Source organism: Biomphalaria glabrata, chromosome 14 (assembly GCF_947242115.1).
Source record: "Biomphalaria glabrata chromosome 14, xgBioGlab47.1, whole genome shotgun sequence".
Taxonomy (NCBI): Eukaryota; Metazoa; Mollusca; class Gastropoda; family Planorbidae; genus Biomphalaria; species Biomphalaria glabrata.
In genome coordinates this window covers 19,078,980-19,102,525 of record NC_074724.1, presented here as the reverse complement: position 1 = coordinate 19,102,525, position 23,546 = coordinate 19,078,980, and the positions used below count along the sequence as shown (strand labels likewise).

Sequence of the window (23,546 nt, the reverse complement as noted above, 5' to 3'; positions counted from 1 at the left end):
AAGTGTACAATAATGAGATCCTTGCGCGATCAAGTATTCCCAGCATCTTTACAGCCCTCAGACAACGCCGTTTGCGCTTTCTTGGACGTGTTCGACGGATGGAGGACAATCGCATCCCGAAAGTCATCCTCTACGGACAATTCCCGACTGGCTCAAGAAAAACGGGTCGCCCCCACCTCCGTTACATAGATGTAATAAAACGGGACCTCAAATCAGTGAACATCAATACTGACCATTGGGAAGACATAGCTCTAGACAGCACCAGATGGAGAGAGGCAGTGACCAAGAAAGCTGTGGACAGCGAAAGAACATGGGCCTCAGCTCTGGAAGAAAAACGTACAATGCGAAAAATGGCCAGCTCCTATACCACCGAAGCGAAAACCAACTTAACTTGCGATATCTGTGGACGGGTTGTCTCTTCAAAATAGGGCTCCACAGCCACATGAGGAAGTGTGCGAGATGAACCGTAGTCGTTCTACGACTGAAGGAGGTCAACTTACCTTTTTAGATGAAGCATCCACTCTGAGAGTTGTACCTGCGTAATCATTTTTTGTGCTAATAAATTAAATAATTTTTAATTAGTAAACTATATCTGTCAAATGTCAATCATATTAACATTCTGTTTTTTAGATTAGTTTAATTATTACAATGCTAGCATTAAACACCAGCTACTCCGTTAAGTTTTACCAGGTATTCCCAGCATCTTTACAGCTCTCAGACAACGCCGTTTGCGCTGGCTTGGATATGTTCGCCGGATGGAGGACAAGCGCACCCCGATAGTCATCCTCTATGGACAACTCGCGTCTAGCACAAAAAAAAATGGTCGCCTCCAACTCCGTTACATAGATGTAATAAAACGGGACCTCAAATCAGTGAACATCAATACTGACCATTGGGAAGACATAGCTCTAGACCGCACCAGATGGAGAGAGACAGTGATCAAGAAAGCTATGGACAGTGAAATTTCATGGGTCTCAGCTCAGGAAGAAAAACGTACAATCCGAAAAATGGCCAGCTCCTCTGCCACCGAAGCAAAAGCCACCTTAACCTCCAAAATAGGGCTCCATAGTCACATGAGGAAGTGTTCTCTGAGATTAACCATAGTCGTTCTACGACTGAAAGATGCCAATATATGTGGCGTCATGTGAAAATGATTTTTTAAATAAATTTAAGTTAAGAAATATTTAAGATCGACTTTAACTTTTATTGAATTGTTTTCAAGTTTTAAATCCAGAAAAGAAAAAACACCAACATTGTAATTTACTTAAGGCCGCGTTGTTGTAAAATTAAACTATAGATACATTATAATAAACAACAAAATTCTAAAATAAAATCGACACTCCTTTTATAGTTATTTAACAATTAATTAATGTTGTAATTATTAAGTATATGTTCTATGGCTTATCGAAAAAAACGGGAATATGGGGGGGGGGGTGACACCCTGAGCTGACCGCACCAGGTGACACCCTCTCTAGTGACGCCACTGGTGCTCAGATTTATATTTTGATTCACGTTGATCACAAACTTTTCGACAAACTTCTTAAGAAATATTCTGAACTAAAATATTCGTTCTCAGGATAGACGTCACACTCAAGCGATTCCAAAGGCTACATTAGTACATTTTATCTTTAAAAAGCCAGCATTACTGCATTTAGTGGGAAGCAAGGTCGAGGGGCTAAGTCGCTTGAACGTGGCTTGGCTTGGCTACCTATGAAGGGGGCTCGAGGTTCGACATCCGACTCGAGCAAAGATGTTTACTGAGCGCCTAAAGGCAGCACGGAAAACCTTCTCCCAGATACCCTCTCATTGCCACTAGTCCACAAATGAGATTGGACCATAGCGCTCTGAGCATGCTATAAGCATGACAGTAGAGCTATATAAAAGCTATTATTATTATCACTTTCACAGTTAACAGAATCAAGATACATCCAAGAGTAACCTAGTCAATTCTGACATGAGCTGTTCTGTCTTTAGTATTCATTCGTAACTACATTCTGTCTCAGACTATTACCTAAAACAAAAAAAAAAAAACACACACACACACACACACACAAAATAAAAACTACGAAACAACAGCCAGCTTTTAAATTCCTCCTCATTGCTATTACGAATTGGGCGATGAAAACAAAATAGCAGGTAGATCCGTTCAATACAAGATCATCCTAAAACATTTCAGTTGGTTCAAATACGTGCAACTATAAATGTTCTCAATTCCGAAATTCAAATGTAGGGGATAGTAAGAATGTTGCGCTGGTTCATCGCCCAGAAACAATTTAATGTACTTCTTGAATTGGTGGTTAATACGTTTCAAATAATCAGCATATATTATTAATATTTTTTAACGTTCAGATATGAAGACTATTATGTCCCAACTTAGACTCGAGCAAAAAGGCAGGAAATTGTAGCCTCTTATAGATCTACATTGGATACACATTATTGCTAAATGCTAATAGTTATTCACCATAAACAAACATCTTCTATTCATGAATAATTTAAAAAATACAATTGTTGTCAACTGACCTCGTAGATGTTGTACTTTGGTGTAGAACTATTGGCATCCAGAAGGCTAGAGTTAAGATGACTGATGTTGTAGAAAATAACGAATGAATGTTCTTTGGAAGCCATCTTGTTCAGCTGTTATTTGGAATGTCTGCTCATTCTGACTTTGCTGTTGAATATATGAAACGAACAGTTTAAATTTGGAGATAATCCATTCGTTCATTTATTTTAATGAATTATTAAAGGATTGAAATATAGTTAATACACATTTTAAAAATACAAATTTAAATTTATTTATAATTATTTGTTCTGTATACTTGATGCCCTCTTCAATATAATCGATTCCTCCTTCAATATAATTGACTCCCCCCTCCTTCAATATAATTGATCCCCCCCCCCACCCTTTCAATATAATTGCTCGTCTCAAAGGTAATTAGAGCGGGAAAGAGAAACGTAAAGTTTCAAATTTAAAAAAATTAAATTCATTTTCATAGATAGATAGATAGATAGACAGATAGATAGATAGATAGATAGATAGAGATAGATAGATAGATAGATAGATAGAGATAGATAGATAGATAGATAGATAGATAGATAGATAGATAGATAGATAGAGATAGATAGATAGATAGATAGATAGATAGATAGATAGATAGATAGATAGATAGATAGATAGATAGATAGATAGATAGATAGATAGATAGATATAGATAGATAGATAGATAAATAGATAGAGATAGATAGATAGATAGATAGATAGATAGAGATAGATAGATAGATAGATAGATAGATAGATAGATAGATAGAGATAGATAGATAGATAGATAGATAGATAGATAGACAGATAGATAGATAGATAGATAGATAGATAGATAGATAGAGATAGATAGATAGATAGATAGATAGATAGATAGACAGATAGATAGATAGATAGATAGATAGATAGATAGATAGACAGATAGATAGATAGATAGATAGATAGATAGATAGATAGATAGATAGATAGATAGATAGATAGATACATACATACATACATACATACATACATACATACATACCGGTACATATATACATACATACCGTAACACACATACATACAGTGCTTTTTTTGTGACGGTACGCACCGGTACGGCGTACCGGCATCTTTTTCGATGTGGGGAAAAAAGTATTACTTTTCTTGTATTTTAACGACGTTTATTGTTAATTTATTAGTAGTTCAAAGTTCATCACTGAGTACCTGCACCTATTTGTTTACAAAAAAGGCACTGCATACATATAGCCTAATCTTGTTTAGTGCAGTTGAAATAAATCTAAGTCTCCGCTCCTTTCTCTGTTTGTAGATTTACATTTGTCAAAGTAGAGCCGCATGACGCTTGAGTCTTGAATCCTTCCCAGCATTCTCATCTTACCCTGTCCACACTGTTTTCGATTTCTCCACAGGGTCGAGGAAAGAACAAAACTACTTGACTTACTGTGCAGAGACACTGCGTAATGGCTAAGTTGTACAAAACCTTTCAACTCTTGTTCAATTATGCATGCATCCACCGGTTCTTAGGAAAACATTAGGCTAGAAACAACGTGTGCACTGTAGGCTGGAGGAGTGAGCCATCCTCTTACTGAAACAACTAAATACACAAGCTAAAAAAAAAAGTAACATTTTCCTAAGACCTAAGTACACACGACCAATCGCCTTTCTAAACTAATGAGCTAATGATGTTTGTTATTGCGGACAGATTGTTAATGTTGAGATTATATCGACTTCTTATTGTTGATGAGTTTATTGATCTCATCTTTGTCGTCTTGCTTTACTCGGGCTTGTACTTTCTCCAGGCAGACAGTAATTATGCTTTAACACAGTCAGTGTCCGTCAGTATGGGAAGAAAGAATACTCACATCATACTTTAACACAGTCAGTGTCCGTCAGTATGGGAAGAAAGAATACTCACATCATACTTTAACACAGTCAGTGTCCGTCAGTATGGGAAGAAAGAATACTTACATCATACTTTAACACAGTCAGTGTCCGTCAGTATGGGAAGAAAGAATACTTACGTCATACTTGCTTTTTTGTACATATTCCCTTCCAGCTTAGCGCCTACCCTCTGGTTGATACTAATGAAGTTTGGGCTGTATTACTTTTATGTGCTCTGTCTTTCCGTCACATTTAGGTCGCAAGAACTAGAAAGGATATTGAAAATCCGCACAATTTTGGTGCAACGGTTAGTTTTTATCTTCTGAAAATTAACAGTTTTGGTTTTAAAATGAAGTATTCGAGCAGTTTCTCTAAACCTTTGAAGAAAATAAGACTTCAGGGGAGGTAAGTCTTTAAAGTACGTCACATACGAAAAAATATTCGTGGCTCATTATTAACTTAGTTTTTCCAAATATTTTTGATCCGAACATTCGCTCTAGTTGTAGCTCAAGGAGAGAGATTACTTTTGTTTTATTACCCAGTCCAGACCAAACCTCAATCTTAAGCACTAGCGGATCCAGAACTTTGGAAGGCGGGGGGGGGGGGGGGGGATGCGATTTTTTTCCAAACCCTAACGCCCAGTAAACCCTAACCCTATGCAGTGTTTCTCAACCTTTGGCGAAAAAACAAACAAACAAAAAACAGTCATGTTGAGGCCTTTCTCTTGCAAGCTTGGGGGTCTGGGGGAGCGCTGTAAGCTTCCCCAGTGGGGTACGGGGCAAAGCTCCGACGCCAAAAGCGTTTTCTTGCATTCTTCACTGAAGAAACACATTCTGCTGACCTAAAGCTCATTATTCATCCTATTATAAAGGACCTTTTGAATAATGTTAAAAATATTCTAATATGAATTTATAAGCCCTTATAGGCCCTTAATACTTAGCAAATAAAACCGATTTGTTCCTTGAAAAGATAAGATACCCCACACATTTAGATTAAAGCTTTGAGGATCGCCGCCGAAAAAGAATTCGATAAATAATATTCAGTAAAATTGTAGTATAAATTGTGAGTTATAGTCCCAAATTTATTTATTTAGAAAAATATCAGATTGAGTAAAGGTTCGAAAAAGGCGACTAAGAAATGATTTTTGGAGTTTAGAACTCATCTCAATCTTGACTCTTATACTGAAAAATTTCGTTTGAATTATAACTTTTCCAAAGCAAAATCTTTCTTAAAATAATTAAGATAAATTCATGTGAAATTACATAAAGTCTGTCTGGAAAGGGGAGGGGCGGTAGAGTGAAAATGATTAATCCTCGCTCCTTTTTATAATTTCTGCTAATGATTGCATTTGGCATTAAAAAAAGGGGTAGGTCGACTCGATATAAGAATTTAATTTATAGCATGTATAAATTATATTAGTGAAAGGTTTTTTTATTTTGTAATTTCTTAACTATAATACAAAAAGAAAAAGGATTGGTTTGTCCGATGGGGGGAAGGTGATTGCATGTATCACCCCTCCCACCTGGTACAACCCTTTTTCATTTAATATTTACTAATCATAAAATTTGAGATTAGAGTGTGGTACGATATAATAATATACAATGGGCTCATATATCAATACGTAGTTTATATTATATAGATATTCGACTAATTTTGTTCACATACTATGATTTCTACATAAAAATAGGACCGCCCCCCCACTCAGAGGTTTAAGTTGGGAAGGGCAGTAGAGGTATTCGCCCCCCCCCCCCAATCGGCCAACAGGGGAACGACACAATATAAATATCGGTTAAAATACCAATAACAAGTTTTAATCATGTAGATATTTAACTGATTCTGTTAGCAAGTTATGATTTCTACAATTAAATTGGACCGCCCCCCCCCACTCGAAAGTTTATGGGGGGGGGGGCGGGATCGATGCAATCGCCCCCTCCCGACCCTACCATATTGGCCAATATACTAGAGGGTGGGGGCGAAATAATCTAAAAATAGGTTGAAATATAAATAATTAGTATAGATATGATTAACATAAGTAATAAATTCGTATACTAATAGTGTGATCGCCCCTACCGCCCTTTCCCTGGATCCACCAGTGATCTGAATGTCGTAGCTGATTGAATAATTGGAAAACATTGTTTCAATTATCAAATACTGAGCATTAATACTTTCACTGTAAATGAGTTAATGTGTTACAGGCACTGCGGATCCAGAACTTTGGAGGGGGGGGGGGGGGCGATTTTTTTTCCAAACCCTAACCCTAAGCATAAACGCGAGTACAGCATATATATATTGTTACGTTCTCCACTATCAAGGCTCTCTGCCAACTGCACCACACGACACAATGAACTTAAAGAACCTCACAACTCAGGGCTCCAAAGTATCAGTAACAATTTAATTCCAAATACATCACAGCCAAACTGTACAATTGGCAACAATATTAACATTGACTGTACAAAAACATTGCCTCTGTTCCGGACTGACTTCACACACCGTGCTGGTTCTGACTTCGCCTCGTACTGGTCACATTGCGAGGTAAAGTGACGTGTCTTGACTCTAACACACTCGCTCTTTCACTAGCAGATCTAGAACTTTGGAGTGGGGGAGGGGGCATTTTTTCCAAACCCTAACCCTGACGCCAATTAAACCCTAACCCTATGCATAAATAAACTTGCGTACAGCACACACACACACACACATATATATATATATAAATATATATATATATATATATATATATATATATATATATATATATATATATATATATATATGAGAATAAAAAAAGCAGCATTTCTTAACCTTTGGCGAAAAACAAAACAACTGGTGCAGCGCTATAAGGTTCCCTAGTGGGGTTCGTGGCAAAGCCCCGACGACAAAAGCTTTTTTTTGCTTTTTTCACTGCTGAAACGCATTCTCCTGTCATCTACAGCTCATTTTTCATCAGTGGAGTTCGGGGCGAAGCCCCGACGCCAAAAGCGTTTTCTTGCTTTCTTCACTGCAGAAACGCATTCTCCTGACATCTACAGCTCATTATCCATCAATAGAGTTCGGGTCAAAGCCCCGACGCCAAAAGCGTTTTCTTGCATTCTTCTCTGCAGAAACGCATTTTCCTGACAAGTACAGCTAATTATTTATCATGGAGTTCGGGGCGAAGCCCCGACGCCAAAAGCGTTTTCTTGCATTCTTTATTGCAGAAACGCATTCTCCTGACAAGTACAGCTAATTATTTATCATGGAGTTCGGGGCGAACGACGCCAAAAGCGTTTTCTTGCATTCTTTATTGCAGAAACGCATTCTCCTGACATCTACAGCTCATTATTCATCAATAAAGTTCGGGGCAAAGCCTCGACGACAAAAGCGTTTTCTTGCATTCTTCAATGCAGAAACGCATTCTCCTGACCTAAAGCTAATTATTCATACTATTAAAAAAGGACCTTTTGAATAATGTTGTACTTGAAAAATATTCTAATATGAATTTATAGGCCCTCAATACATTGCAAATAAAACAGATTTGTTCCCCACATATTTAGATTTTGGCTTTGAGGATAGCCGCCGAAAAAATAAATTCGATAAATAGTATAAATTGTGAGTTATAGTCCCAAATTTATTCAACTCGAAAAATATCAGATTGAGTAAAGTTTGGGAAAAGGCTGCTATGAACGTATTATTTGACTTTAGAACTCATCTCAATCATGACTCTTATACTGAAAAATTTCGTTTGAATTCCAACTTTTCCAATGCAAAGTCTTTCTTAGAGTGAAAACGATTAATCCTCGCTCCTCTAATAATTTCTGCTAAAGATTGCATTTAGCATTAACGAATAGGGGTGGGGAGACTCGATATAAGAATTTAATTTATAGTATATATAAATTATATTAGTGACAGATTTTTTAAATTTTGTAATTTCTTAACTATAATACAAAAACAAAAAGTATTGATTTGTCCGATGGGTGAAATGCGATTGCATGTATCGCCTCTCCCACCTGGTACAATCCTTTTTATTTAAATTAACTAATGATACAATTTGAGATTAGAGTGTGGTATGACATAATATACCATGGGTCACATATCAATACGTAGTTTATATTATATATATATATATATATAATTTTGTTTACAAACTATGATTCTCCACAAAAATAGGACCGCCCCAGCACTCAGAGAGCTAGAGTGGGGAGGGCAGTACATGCAATCGTCCTCCCCCCAACCCCACCGAATCGGCCAAAATACCAGAAAGGGAGCGACATAATATAAAATTTATATATTAATTCAACTAATTTTATTCACAAACTATGATTTCTCCATTAAAGTACGACCGCCCCCCACTCAAAGGGTCTAGGTGACAAGGGCTGTAGAGGTATTCGCCCCCCCCCTACCCAATCGGCTAATATAATATAAAGATCGGTTAAAATATCAATAACAAGTTTTAATCATATATATATTTAATTGATTCTGTTAGCAAGCTATGATTTCTACAAATAAATTGGACCGCCCCCCACCACTCGAAAGTTTATGGAGGGGGGAGGGGCGAGATTGATGCCATCACCCCCTCCCGAATCATCCATATTGGCCAACATACTAGAGGGGGGGGGACGAAATAATCTATAAATAGGTTGAAATTTAAATAATTAGTATATATTGTTACAAATCTCACTATCCAGGCTCTCTGCAAACTGCACCATACACCACCAACTTAAAGAACTTGACAACTCCGGGCTCCAAAGTAACGTTATAGTTTAATGTCAATAAATAACAGCCAATACTGTACAATTGGCAACACGTACACTGTACAAATATCTCTCCGATAACACCGTTCCGCCGTATCAACTCTTGCACTGGCCTCTCCGTCTCGTTCCGGGCTTGCACTGGGTTCAACAGTTCAGGACTGACTTCACACACTAGGCTCGTTGTGTCGGACTCGATCGCAGACCAAGATCAAGACGCCAGTCGTCTCAACTGTACTTGACAGTACTCCTCACTGAACCGTCGTAATGCTCCGTACAGAACCACAACGCTGAACTGTGCTGTAGTCGACCAGACTGTAGTGAACCGGGCTCTGAACCGTCTTGACTCGGTACGTGACGTTTTGGCGCCGCCGTTTTGGCGACGCCGTTTTGGCCCCGCCGTTTTGGCGACGGGACGTTTTGGCGCGAGCCGTTTTGGCGACGGGACGTTTTGGCGCGAGATATCATTTGACGATAATTTAATAAGCAAGTAACTTTTATAATAATGTTTATTTCACTCTACCATAATATTGTATGTATAGTATGAATTCTAACACCGTTCAGCGATTTTTTTTTTAATTATAAAGGTTTTGCTTATTTCATGAATATAGGCCTATAATAGGTCAGATTCCTGAATGGTAAAGATATGCTATATGTGAGTTATGCTAATCGCACTGGATGACATTTTTGGATTTCTTTCCAAAAGATTTTGTTTTTTATTTGACATTAGTGTAATATACGAATTAGCTAAGTGTCACACTGTAATATAACAAAAACCATGTTAACATCTAAAGCTCTATTAGGCTGAATAACGACAATAACTCCACACATAGTAAAGATCAAGACTCGGAAGATGGTCAGTACAAACTCTAACGTGAATCCACAAATGTAAACAAACACTATAGATAGATAGATAGATAGAAACAAATTCACGACACTAAGATACTTTGAAAAGATATATTTTGAGAAATTGGGTAGGGGTGATTTGGGTGACACAACTCGCATTGACGCAGGTAGAGTTAAACAAATGAAGACAAGACCAGCACCGAGCACTGGTCGTTGGCATCATGCGTCTGGCGATCATCTCCTTGGGAATGGTCAATACATGTGACACCTATCCCCTCTCTTCTGCTCACATTTCACTCCTTGTATATACTCTTTCCTCTACCCCTCCCCACTCTCACGCGTAAGACGATAATCTGTTTCTAGCATTCCACTTGACATCCCTAGGTGCGAATTTATAATCCTTAATCTTTAATTCCGAGAGCGGCCCAAAGTCTACCTCTACACAAACACACATTTACATTTAGTACGTGAAAAATATGTCTTAACACAAACACTCATGCAAAACATAGATATGAATAATTCTTTTAAAAGAAATAATACAATAAACGTACATAATGTATATCGCGCCAAAACGTCCCGTCGCCAAAACGGCTGGCGCCAAAACAACCTTCGCGCCAAAACGGCGGGGCCAAAACGGCGGCGCCAAAACGGCGGCGCCAAAACGTCCTGCTTCGGTCTTGACTGCGTCACCTCCGCTCTTATATAGGGTCCCTACTGGCCTTCTCGAACCGGACAGAACGCCGCTCGACGTTTCTAGGTGGTCAGATGACTACAACTCTCGTGACGCTCTTGAGCTCTGTTCACGACGGCGATCCTTCCCGAACTGTCCTGTTGACACTCGACTCGGCTGACCGTCGTAGCTCGTCACGGTTGACCGCTCGTCTAGTGCTGGCCTGGGGCGATTTGCGTCGGCTGACTACACACACACCACTACCCCTCTCTGTGCCACCACCAAGTTTATAACATTGCCCCCTCCTTAGATCTGTCCGTCCCGGACAAATCAACGTCATGGCATTGGCTGTGAAGTTTCATCGCTGTAGAAGGGGTTGATCGGTGGCAGTTGGCTTGCCTCTTGAGCTTGATGGAGCCATCCATGTTGTAGTCAGCTTCCTTCTTCTCCTCCAGTTGGCCTTCACCTGTTTGCCTCGACGTCGTGCTTTCATCGCCACCCACTTTGAATTTAGTAAACGTTTTCTTCTTTTCCTCCAGTTAGCCTTCATCTGGTTGCATTGATGTCGTGAGCGCATCGTCATTCATGTTGCACTCAGGAAAAGTCGCATTCTTCTTCTCCGCCAATTGGTCTTCGAGTGACTGCAGTGATGTCGTGGTAGCATCACTCTCTTGTTCGGTATTGAGGGCAGCCGCTTGACACATGGAGAGGTTTGGATGTAAGGGCTGGGGATACCAAGATCGTTGGCAAAAGAGGTGGATTCATAGGGCTTTGCGAAGAAGGACTGGGATGGGCTTCAAATCCACAGGACAGGGAATGGTGGGACAAGTCATCATCTTCAGCCGTGTCTGAAGGGCATGCTCGTGGGGCAGGTTGGTAACACTCAACTTCATCTTAGGCCTCAGGCTCCATTCGGCTTTCTTCAACATCATCAGGACCTCTCTCTCTCGTCTCAGTATCGGGCCAATCGCTTGTTGGTTTCAGACCTTGTCGATGACTTTCGTCTTGCAAATGTCCATCAACTTCAACGTCATATTTTCTTAGATTTTCTTACCACCATCAGGACTTTCATCTCCAGTCTTGGCAGCTGGACCAACGTCTGTTGGGTCCGGACCTGGCTGGTATCTCTCAGCTTGCAAATGTCCCTCAACAGCTTTGTCAGATTTCATTGGGTTCTTAAGGTCACCATCAGGCTTCTCTCGCTGGTCTTAGAATCTGGGCAAGCGTCAGTAGGGTCCAACCTTTGTAGGCCACTTTCAATTTGCAAACGTTTCTCAGCAACATGCTTGGACGCGGAGCAAACATTCACTTGATCTCTCTTGCTGTTTGATTTGCTCATATCAGGCACATCTGCAGCACAACCTTTGATCAAACTATTGGTCTCTTTTCTCGTTTCTTCATCAGTCTCCTTCTGCTTCTCGTTGAGAGCACAATCTTCATCAGCACTACACTTGTTTCTGCCTGTTTCTTCAAGGCTTTGGATGGGTTGTAGTTCGACGTTGAATGATGGTGCGGCTCCCCCATCTTTCAAATCACTCTGGCAGCATGGGGTTTCTACCACGTCTTTCACCGAAGTATACATCTGTTCTAGCCCGGAACAGATCTGTTCATTCAACATGTTCCACATTGTACTCGTGGCACGAACATCTTCTCGTACGGCGCTCATCTGCTCTTGCTTGCTATGGGTGATCTCTTCTTGCATAGCTGCCATCTGTTCCTGCATGATACTGGTACTGGTGATCAGTTGCTGCATGCTACTGGTGAGCTGTTCCAGCAAGTTAGGTTCGACTTTAAAAAGATATGTGTCCGGATCTTCTTTTTCTTCCAAAATGTCTTCTCGGAGGCGTGCTTGTAAAGCTTCCTTGTTTCCACATGTCTTCAGCCTTCGTCCACGGAGTTCTTGCTTCAGTTCTCTGAATTCAAGTTCATACAGCAGTTTCAGACGAGCCATAGTAGATCCGATCCAATCCGATTCCGATCCGATCCCACTTCTGACACCAGTTGTTACGAATCTCACTATCCAGGCTCTCTGCAAACTGCACCATACACCACCAACTTAAAGAACTTGACAACTTCCGGGCTCCAAAGTAACGTTAAAGTTTGATATCAATTGTCAATAAATAACAGCCAATACTGTACAATTGGCAACACGTACACTGTACAAATTTCTCTCCAATAACACCGTTCCGCCGTATCAACTCTTGCACTGGCCTCTCCGTCTCGTTCCGGGCTTGCACTGGGTTCAACAGATCAGGACTGACTTCACACACTAGGCTCGTTGTGTCGGACTCGATCGCAGACCAAGATCAAGACGCCAGTCGTCTCAACTGTACTTGACAGTACTCCGCACTGAACCGTCGTAATGCTCCGTACAGAACCACAACGCTGAACTGTGCTGTAGTCGACCGGACTGTAGTGAACCGGGCTCTGAACCGTCTTGACTGCGTCACCTCCGCTTTTATATAGGGTCCCTACTGGCCTTCTTGAATCGGATAGAACGCCGCTCGACGTTTCTAGGTGGTCAGATGACTACAACTCTCGTGACGCTCCTGAGCTCTGTTCACGACGGTGATCCTTCCCGAACTGTCCTGTTGACACTCGACTCGGCTGACCGTCGTAGCTCGTCACGGTTGACCGCTCGTCTAGTGCTGGCCTGGGGCGATTTGCGTCGGCTGACTACACACACACCACTACCCCTCTCTGTGCCACCAACAAGTTTATAACAATATTATTAATATAAGTAATAAATTCGTATACAAATAGTGTGAATTCTATACTAAAATTCGTCCTCCCCCTCCCCTTCGCGAGGGGGGGGGGGTTCGGCCGAATGGGGGAGCGATCGCCCCTACTGCCCCCCCCCCCCTGGATCCGCCAGTGCCTAGAAGACAATGTGCAAAATGTTCCAGAGCATTAATTTATTAAACGGACCCCCCCCCCACTCAAAGGGTTTAGGTGGGAAGGGCAGTAGAGGTATTCACCTCCCTCCCCCCCCCCCCCAGCAATCGGCAAACAGGGAACGACATAATATAAAGATCGGTTAAAAAATCAATAACAAAGTTTTAGTCATATGGATATTTAATTGATTCTGTTAGCAAGCTGTGATTTCTACAAATAAATTGGACCGCCCCCCCACTCGAAAGTGTATGGAGGGGGGGGGCGGCAATGATACCATCTCCCCCACTCGACCCCACCAAATCGGCCAACAACTAGAGGGGGGGGCGAAATAATCTAAAAATAGGTTGAAATATAAATAATTAGTATATATTTTTAACATAAGTAATACATTCGTATACAAATTGTGTGAATTCTATAATAAAATTCGCCCGCCCCCTACCTTCGGGATCCGCCAGTGGCTCTTATATGCAGAAACGCATTCTCCTGACATCTAAAAGTTTATTTAAAAATATTTTTAAAAAGCTCATTTGTAAGTGATACATCTTGTTCAATAGGCATGTTTGTAACTTTGTTTTGTTACAGAACTAGAATTCGAAGCTCTAAACAAAAAATGCGGTAGTGGGATGAGAAAGTAGGTGAATCAAATAACTTTTTGCATTTTGATAATGGAAATCTATATGGTTAGTTATGGTCCCACATTTTATTATACAAAAAAATATATCAGTAGGTTGGAAAAAGATGACTAGGAAAATAATATTTGGGTTCAGAACTCATCTCAATTGTTACTCTTATCCTGAACAATTTGGTATGAATTCTAAATTTTCCAAAACAAAGTCTTTCTTAAAATAACAAAGATAAATTCGTGTGCAATTACATAAACTCTGTCGCCATATTTGACTTTTCTATTTTAAAACTCGATAAAATAATTTAATTTATAGCATATACAAATTATATTAGTGACACTTTCTTTTAAAATTTGTAATTTCTTAACTAAAATACAAAAAGAAAAAAGTATTGGTTTGTCCGATGGGCGGAAGGGGATTGCATGTATCGCCTCTCCCACCTGGTACAACCCTTTCTCATTTTATATTTACTAATGATAAAATTTGAGATCAGTGTGTGTGTGAAACATAATATACAAAGGGGTTAAAACATCAATATGCAGCTTATATTATATAGATATTTAAAACTAATTTTGTTCACAAACTATGATTTCTCCATAAAAATAGGACCGCCTTCCCAGCACTCAGAGGCCTAGAGTGGGGAGGGCAGTAGAAGCAATCGCCCCACCCCTACATTACCGAATCGGTTAAGATCCAGAAGTGTAGCGACATAATATAAAAAATATATTGTAATTAAGCTAATTTTGTTCACAAACTATGATTTCTAATTAAAAGTAGAACCGCCCCCCTCAAAGGGTTTAGGTGGGAAGGGCAGTAGATATATTCGCCCCCCCCCCCCACCCAACCGGCTAGCAAGGTAACGACATAAAATAAAGATCGTTTAAAATATCAATGACAAGTTTTAATAATATAGATATTTAATTGATTCCGTTAACAAGATTGATGCCATTGCCACCTCCCCATCCCACCAAATTGGCCAACATACTATGGGGGGGGAGACGAAATAATCTAAAAATAGGTTGAAATATAAATAACTAGTATACATTATTAACATAACTAATAAATTCGTATACAAATTGTGTGATTTCTTTACTAAAAATCTTCCGACCCCCCCTCGGCCGAGTAAGGGGGGGGGGCGATCGCCCATGCCGCACCCCTCCCCCGGATCCACCAGTGGTTAGAGGCGAGATATGGTGTCATTATGTTATATATCATCTCTACATCTAGATTTAGATAGATAGATTCGACCGTGTTCTATCATCTTTCGAAGTCAAACCCACTTTGAATGGAACCTTTTTATGTACATATATAAGCTAATCAATCTACTGAAAACAAGATACAAACAAGATTCTAAAGAGAGTTTGTGTTATCCCACCAGACCTGCCCATAGAATATTCAAGCTATGAATTTGTTCTGACTGTATAAAGTAATAACCTAACCCTAACCCAATTTATTATCGATAATGAGATTTCTTACTTACATTACATTTTTTTCCCAGAATGAGATACTAGCTTTTCAAAAGTTTATCTAGTTGTTCTTGTTGGGTTTTTTTTTCATCTAAACGTCACAGCCCGAAAAACAGACGACACAAAATTCAGTCTTTTGATCATACGGGTTGGGGGGGGGGGGGGCAGTATGAGAATATTTGAGACTTTTGGGGACAAACATTGTCCCCTGTGTACACGAAAGACACGCCACTGCACGAACCAATGTATGTATATATGTAAACGGTATAGAGCCCCCATATGAGTTTAGAATACAAATAACTTTTTATCTTCCTTTTTTGTATTTTTGTAGGATTTAATTTTTAAGATTCTCTTTTTAATGCTGTTTAATTTGGTATATAATGTTGTGTAGTCAGTGTCTTTAGTAATTTGCTAGATTTTATTGTTGTGTATGGCTAGGTACAAATTAGGGAAATTGGTAGTCTAGTTTAGTTTTAGAAAATTAGCGTGACGTCATGCTCTCCGATATGTTCGTGCTGACCAGTTATAGCGAGCTCAGGAACCACGTTAAGCTCTCTTTTATCTTGACCAGTGGTCAGTGCTGACAGTGGTGCCTGTATTAAATTATTTTTGTGTGGTGTAATTTCAGCTGGGACCGCCTGTAAGTTGAGGAATTGTTTTATTTTTAATTTAGTTATTTTTAATTAGGATTGATTGTTTTTAGATTTGTTTTATTTGTTTTGATGTAAACGGATTAGTGCCGTGCATCACCGGCTTAATTACTTAGCCATTGTCTACGATGGAACCGGAAGCTCCATTAATCTGGATAGCGTCACCTCCTCCCCCCCCCCCCCCGGAGCCATCCCTAATGATCCCCTTTTTGTTTTTCTATACTATGTCTATTTGTAAATATTTTATTATCTTTTGTTTCTAAAAGTATTTTTATTAATATTATAATATTGTTAGGATAAGGGCTCTAACAAGTTGGCATGTTTCTGATTTTATTTTTTAAGGTAATAGATGGCTGCGTCCTACCCATAATGGCGGCTTTGTTGAGCCTAGACCTAGATTTATGTTATTGTTGTCTGGCCCAACGTGTGTTGTGGCGTAGGCTTTTAATTAGGTATCATTAATGTATGACTTTTATTAGCTAAATGAAGGTGATTGTTATTACCTGCGTATATTGTTTTGAGTATGTGTTAGTCTAGATCTAATCCATTATAATGATTATTCTATTTTTTTTTCATATGTCTTATGTTTGTTTATATTTGTAATTGAAGGCTATAATTCCTGCCTAACTTTTTGCCGCAGTTATTATTGCCTAACTGCCTGCTTTACTGCCTTGGCCTTACTGCCAAATAAATAGCTGCCAAACAGCTGCCTCTGTCTAGACTCTAGATTGATGCTTTTGTTGTAAATTTTATTGGGTTTAGTGAGTTTAGTGTTGGGGTAATTTAGTTGATGGTTAGTTTGTTAGTGTTGCTTGTACTAGTGGTAGAATATTGTAGATTCTAGATTAGAGGGTTTTAGTTAGTGGTTGATTAGTTATTATAGTTGGTTCTGGTTGGGTGATTAGTGTTGAATTTTTGTTAGTTGCATAGGTATGGTTCTTTTATTCAACTTTAGTGTATGTATATATATGATTGATTATTGATTTATTTTTTATGTAAATAAAGTTTCATTTCTTATCTTCTTATCTTATATAATACAGACGTTACTTCCAAAAAGAAGATGATTACATTCTACGCGTCATGCATTTAGTCATGCATATTAACCAATGACTTAAATTCTGCCAAGTCACTGGTTTTCCTGGCTAGCTCAGGCAACCCATTCCATGCTCTAATAGCACTAGGGAAGAAGGAGTATTTGTACAAATTTGTCCTTAGCATATGGGACGAGGAATGTGCCTTTATCTTTGTGTCTATCAGAGTATTTTATTAAATTTTTTGTTTTTGTATTTGAAGATTATGGTTCAGTGTTTTATGTATGTACTTTACTTTTGAGCCTTCTGTCCTGAAGGCTTTCTAAATTTAGTGATTTTACTAAAGGTGTTACTCTAGTCAAATGTGAATATTCGTTTGTTATGAATCTCACTGCTCTATTTTGTGTCTGTTCCAGTTTCTTAATGTTTTGTTGAGTTGAGGGGTCCCAAACGGAGGATGCATATTCTATTATTGGCCTAACCAAGGTTAAATAACATTTTAGTTTTATGTTCTTATTTGATTTATAGAAATTTCTTTTAATAAATCCTAATGCTTTGTTTGATTTTTTTGTAGTTTCATCAATATGTGGATTCCATGATAGTTTTTCATTTATTATAACACCTAGGTATTTTGCGTTTTTAGTCTGTGTTACTGGTTTGCCATGAATAAGATAAGTGGAATTAATTTGTTTTAGTTTTTTTGTTACTCTTAACAACTGACATTTTTCTGGGTGGAAAGACATGCTCCAATTAGATTCCCATTTCTGTAATTCATCTAATTCTCTTTGTAAAATATCTGTGTCTTGTGTTGTTTTTTATTGTTCTATATATTATGCAATCGTCTGCAAATAATCTGACTTTTGTTCCTGAAGTAATGCAATTTGGTAAATCATTTATGTAAATTAAAAATAGTAGTGGACCCAAGACTGTTCCTTGAGGTACACCTGAGTTTACTGTTATCGGTGTTGATTTAGAGCCATTTATTATTACAGTTTGTTCTCTCCCTATCAGAAAATCTTTAATCCACTGATGCAGTGGACCATTAATGCCGAAATATTTTAATTTTTTAAGCAAACTATGGTGGTGGACTTTGTCAAAAGCCTTAGAAAAATCTAGTAAGATAGCATCCAATAAAGTCTGTCTCTTGCTTTAGTTAGTTAGTTTAGTTTAATCGTGCTGTCTGGTTGCTTAGGCGACTCTAGCCCCTTGGTCGGCAGACTGAGGTGCACAGATTGGGCCCACCCAGTAGAGCTACCACCTGCCTACTGTAAATAATGAATAAATGTTGAGCAGATAAAAGGTCTCACTCAGTAGCGCCTCCTGACCTGCTCACATATTGATATTTTTTTCTTCTATTTTCGTTTGCCAATTCTAACTTTCGTTTTGAAGGATCAGATTGTTTCAGACGAATCAAGCCATGTTACATTTGATCCATGCAGTGACGCTATTAATTACTTGTAATTCTTGTGGCAGTGCCTTTGTTAATATCCTTCGACAAAGCTCGTATGTTGAGTATCAAAATGTTGTTGCATTTATTTCGGCTACATACATTCGACTTCGTTACAAATAACGCACTGGGATTTTTCAAGTTCTGCTTCAACTAGTGATGTCAAACCATATCCACTTTATATTTTTTTTTCTCAACTTTTTTTTGTGCGAGAACTTTTGTCATGGCTTGCTCCATAATGAAAACATTACCTTCAATAACATGTACTATTAAACTATGGCGTATTATTAATTAAAAGAAATTGCTTTTTTTAATTTCGTCAAGACGTCACCATTGATTTCCACAAAAATGTAAGGTTGCAGTATGCATTAGTTTACATGAATTTAAAACTGTTCAAAATAGTTATGCTGCAACTATTTAAATGTATAAGATTATTCTATTTTACTTGTCTAAAACATCTATTTTGGAATGACAATAACAATGAAATAGCAACTTCAAATGGGAAAAAAAAGTTGGTAAAATATCAACTTTTAAACGTTAGAATACACACAAAAAAAATATTTTAAAATCCATATTTTCGATGGTCTTAGGCGACCCCTGGCAAATCGTCAATCGACCCCCACAGGTTGAGAACCCCCTGATATAGAGTATGTATGAAATAGAGCAACGATGCCCAAAATACGGCCCGCGGGCCAAATCCGGGCCCGCGACGAGTTTCCCATCCGGCCCGCCAAGATGTTGGCACAAAGTGTAGAAAATCCCCCATCCAAAAAAAAAAGGTTGATAAATTTATCTTTACTTACGTTAGGGCCCTCAATTTTTCTTTAGTTAATTGGTACCATGACCTTTAATAATTGTACGTTTATTAAATGGGACACTGGATGTAGAATCTACCAGAAAAAGTGAATGGATCTTTTTTTGTGTGGAACATGATAATAAGCAAAGATATTTAATTTGTAAATAATCATAATCTTAATCTGTCATAGAATCCCCATATTGATGAAACTATCAAAAAATTAAACAAAGCATTAGGGTTTATTAAAAGACATGTCTATAAATCAATTAAGAGCATAGAACTAAAATGTTATTTAACCTTTTTTAGACCAATAATAGAATATGCATCCACTGTTTGGGACCCATCAGTTCATGAAACATTAAGAAGTTCATGAAACATTAAGAGACTGGAACAGACACAAAATAGAGCAGTGATATTCATAACAAATAAATATTCACATTTGACTAGAGTAACACCTTTAGAGAGCAGAGCAGAGTAACACTACATTTAGAAAGCCTTCAGGATAGAAGACTTAAAAGAAGAGTAGTAATTATACATAAAACACTGAATCATAATCTTCAAATAAAAAAAAATTAATAAAATACTCAGAAAGACACAAAGATAAAGGCACATTCCTCGTCCCATATGCTAGGACAAAGTTGTACAAATGCTCCTTGTTCCCTAGTGCTATTAGAGCATGGAATGGATTCCCTGAGCTAGCCAGGAAAACCAGAGACTTGGCAGAATTTAGGTCATTGGTTAATATGCATGACTAAATGCATACCGCGTAGGGCGTAATCATAATTAATACTCCTACGGATTGCAGGATCGATGAGAATATTGACTAAAAAGAGACAATGAGTTGTTGTAGCTACAAAGCTGCTCATATTTTAAGGACAGAAATTAGACAATTTTCTGTCTCGTAAAAACAAAAATAAGCTTCAGATATCCAATTCATTAATGTAAGTACAAGATCCAAGGGTTTCAAATAAAATTGTTTCAAATTCATGTCAATTTCGATTCGTTTTTCGTTCATGTGGCCCGCGACACGAGTGTCGGAAATTAAAAAGGCTCGCGGGTCGAATTAGGTTGGGCATCACTGATATAGAGTATAGAGTATGAATGGAAAAGTTATCAATATACTGAGTATGTTACAAAGGCTTACTTGGATCTCCAGTAACAATTTACTTTAGCTCTGTGATATAAAAAATGCTTTGAGCTTACAAAGCTGCTAGCAGGCCACTCAGTCAACCAAAAAAACAAAAAACACTAGAAATTTATCCATTATTTTTGTGTCCCTCAAATTTTCTATTTCTTTATTTCAACACATTTTGTCACCAGTGTTACTTCCACGTTTGTTCCAACGTAAATAGTTGATGTATTCGGGAAAGTTTCTCCGACTGAAAGTCTCACACACACCAAGTAACACGAGGAAAACGTGAACAGGGACGTCCTCGAAGCGTGGTCGAGAGGCTAAGTGTGCTTGAACTTGGCTTGGCTTGGCTACCTAGAAAGGGGCTCGAGGTTCGACACCCGACTCGGGCAGAGTTGTGTTTGCTGAGCGCCTCTTCCGCAGCACGGAAAACCAACTCCTAGATACCCCCTCCCCCACTGGTCCAGAAATGAGATTGGACCAAAAGCGCTCTGAGCATGCTATAAGCATGAAAGTAGCGCTATATAAAAGCTATCATAATAATGGCACCTTATGCAGGATTTCAAAGCAATTGACATGAGAAGAAGCAGGAAACATTACTGGAGACAGATTTCTGTGCAGATAGATTTCTATGGAGACAGATTTCTACGGAGATAGATTTTTATGGAGACAGATTTCTGTGGAGATAGATTTCTCTGGAGACAGCTTGCAACCTAAGGATATAATTCTAAGTTATTAACATTAACAATTGTGATCGAACGTTTTAAATCTAAGCTTAGTGAGAAGGGTTTAATTGTGTAATCTTCTTTTTTTTTCCTCAGTTCATTCTTGAATATTTTCACATTTGTATTTGAAAGTTCATACAGAAACACAAATGATAAATCTGTTTCTTTTCACCAAAATATAATGGGTACTGTGCAGTTCAAAGGCGCCTGCTCCGAAAGTTTTAGCCTAAACAATAAAGTCCTGGCCCCAAGCCTCTTTAGAATACTTTTTTCACTGCTAATCCACTACACATTTGACAAATCCACTGAAGACATGTATATCCAATCAAGATTTGATGTCAAACTTTTTAATCGTGACAGAATGAGGGCCAAAACGAAAATCAGAAATCAGAACCATTCTTTCAAGAGATGTTCTATTCTAGGATGTCGCAGTGGTAGTGGTACACGCACAGGAGGAGATTCAGTCACTAATGTCCCGCTTCACTCAGGCCTGTAAAGGGTATGGGCTAACCATTAGCGCAAACGTTATGGGGCCACCTGCTATAACATCACCACCTATCGTCATTGATGAAAAGTTAGAAATCGTAAATGAATTCTGCTACATGGGATCCACTGTTCAAAATGACCTGTCCCTAGAAGAGAAGATTTTAAAAAACGCATAGGGAAGGCTGAAGCGACCTTCACTAGACTCGGACCAACAGTTTGGAAAAACCAGAAGCTCACTATAGCGACGAAAATGGAGGTCTACAAGGCTTGTATTTTGAGCGCAGGATCCTGCAAATCCCATTTCAAGAAATAGTGTGTAACACTGAGATACTTGATCGACCAGGTCTTTCCTGCATCTCTGAAATCATCAGAAAACGCCTCAGGTGCAGGCTTGGTCATGTCCACCGAATGAACGACATTAGCATCCCAACTCGCCACAGGTTCAAGAAAAACTGGTTGTCCCTTCTTCCGATATTTCGACCTCAAAGCAGTGGACTATTGACTACTGGATGGACATAGCCCTAGACCGCACTATGTGGAGAGAGATAGTGACCAAGAAAGCTATGGAGAGCAAAAAGCACCTCTGAAAGAATAGCGTGTGAAACGAAAAATGGCCGGCTCCTCTGTCACCAAGCGAATGGCACCTTAACGTGCGCTATATGTGGACAGGATTGGGGCTCCACAGTCATAGGAAGCATTGTTCTACGAGATGAACCCTAGTCGTTCTATAACTGAAGGAGGCCAACAAAATATATAAAATGAATGCCAAACAGAATAGACAGACACACCAGTGACTTAGGGCTGTGACGTGGTCAACTGACCAGCTGGATGGACACAGCAATTTACACAGAGCCACTAACCTAGTTTCCGACTTCTTTTCAGGCTGCATCCGGCCTACTCTAGTAATTCTTGAGATTGACTGTTGCGGACATTGATCATTACCAGAGAGTTTCTAAATGACGTGACAGGAAGCATCTAACTCTTGACCAGTGTCCAGGATTAGGATTCAATTATTAAGATAAATTCTATGTAAAAGTGAATAGCCCTCAAGATATGAAGGCAATGTCCACACATTTACTCAGTACAATGAGAAACGTTTTAAAAACCATAAGTTTTGTAGACTAATAGAAAAGGCGAAGGTAAAAGCTTAGTTTCATAAAAGGACGTATGAATATAAGAGTGTATACAATACACAATTCTATCTTTTATCCACACATAATACATAATACCAAAAGAATCAGGTTGAATAAAAATAAAGTTGATTAGATAATTTTATATTTAAAATGATCGATACTAAGATTAGAAGCTGGTGTACACAATAAAAGAATGTAGTGTCATATCAATAATAACGTACAAACAACAGAGATATTTTCACATATTACCGTCCTTTTCCAAGAATAAGGGTCGGGGGTTATGGAATGTAGCCCCGGAAAGAAACTTTTAATCAGGTACCACTGTATTTCCCACAAGAATACGTCCGCACACGCACACGCTTTCGGGAAGAGGCAGTTGAGTGGGGAGGTGATTCTACCTCACCCTTTATTTTATCCCCAATGCCTAAGATTATAGATCTAGTTATAATGATCGTGGGTTGTTTTTTTAAATTTACATTCAATTCCGTTATACGTCATGAGAAAGTAAGTC

At 38.7% G+C, this 23,546-nt stretch overlaps 1 protein-coding gene across 3 annotated transcripts in view; it reads right to left on the bottom strand.

Moving 5' to 3' along the window:
• The window catches only part of LOC106079159 (trissin receptor-like), a 155,401-nt gene that overhangs the window by 95,703 nt on the left and 36,152 nt on the right, over positions 1 to 23,546 (bottom strand). For all 3 annotated transcript variants that reach the window (XM_056010938.1, XM_056010937.1, XM_056010936.1), the window contains exon 3: positions 2,521 to 2,668. In XM_056010938.1, the coding sequence (XP_055866913.1) occupies positions 2,521 to 2,625 (105 nt within the window). In that variant the 5' untranslated portion in view covers positions 2,626 to 2,668. The remainder of the gene's footprint in view (positions 1 to 2,520; positions 2,669 to 23,546) is intronic.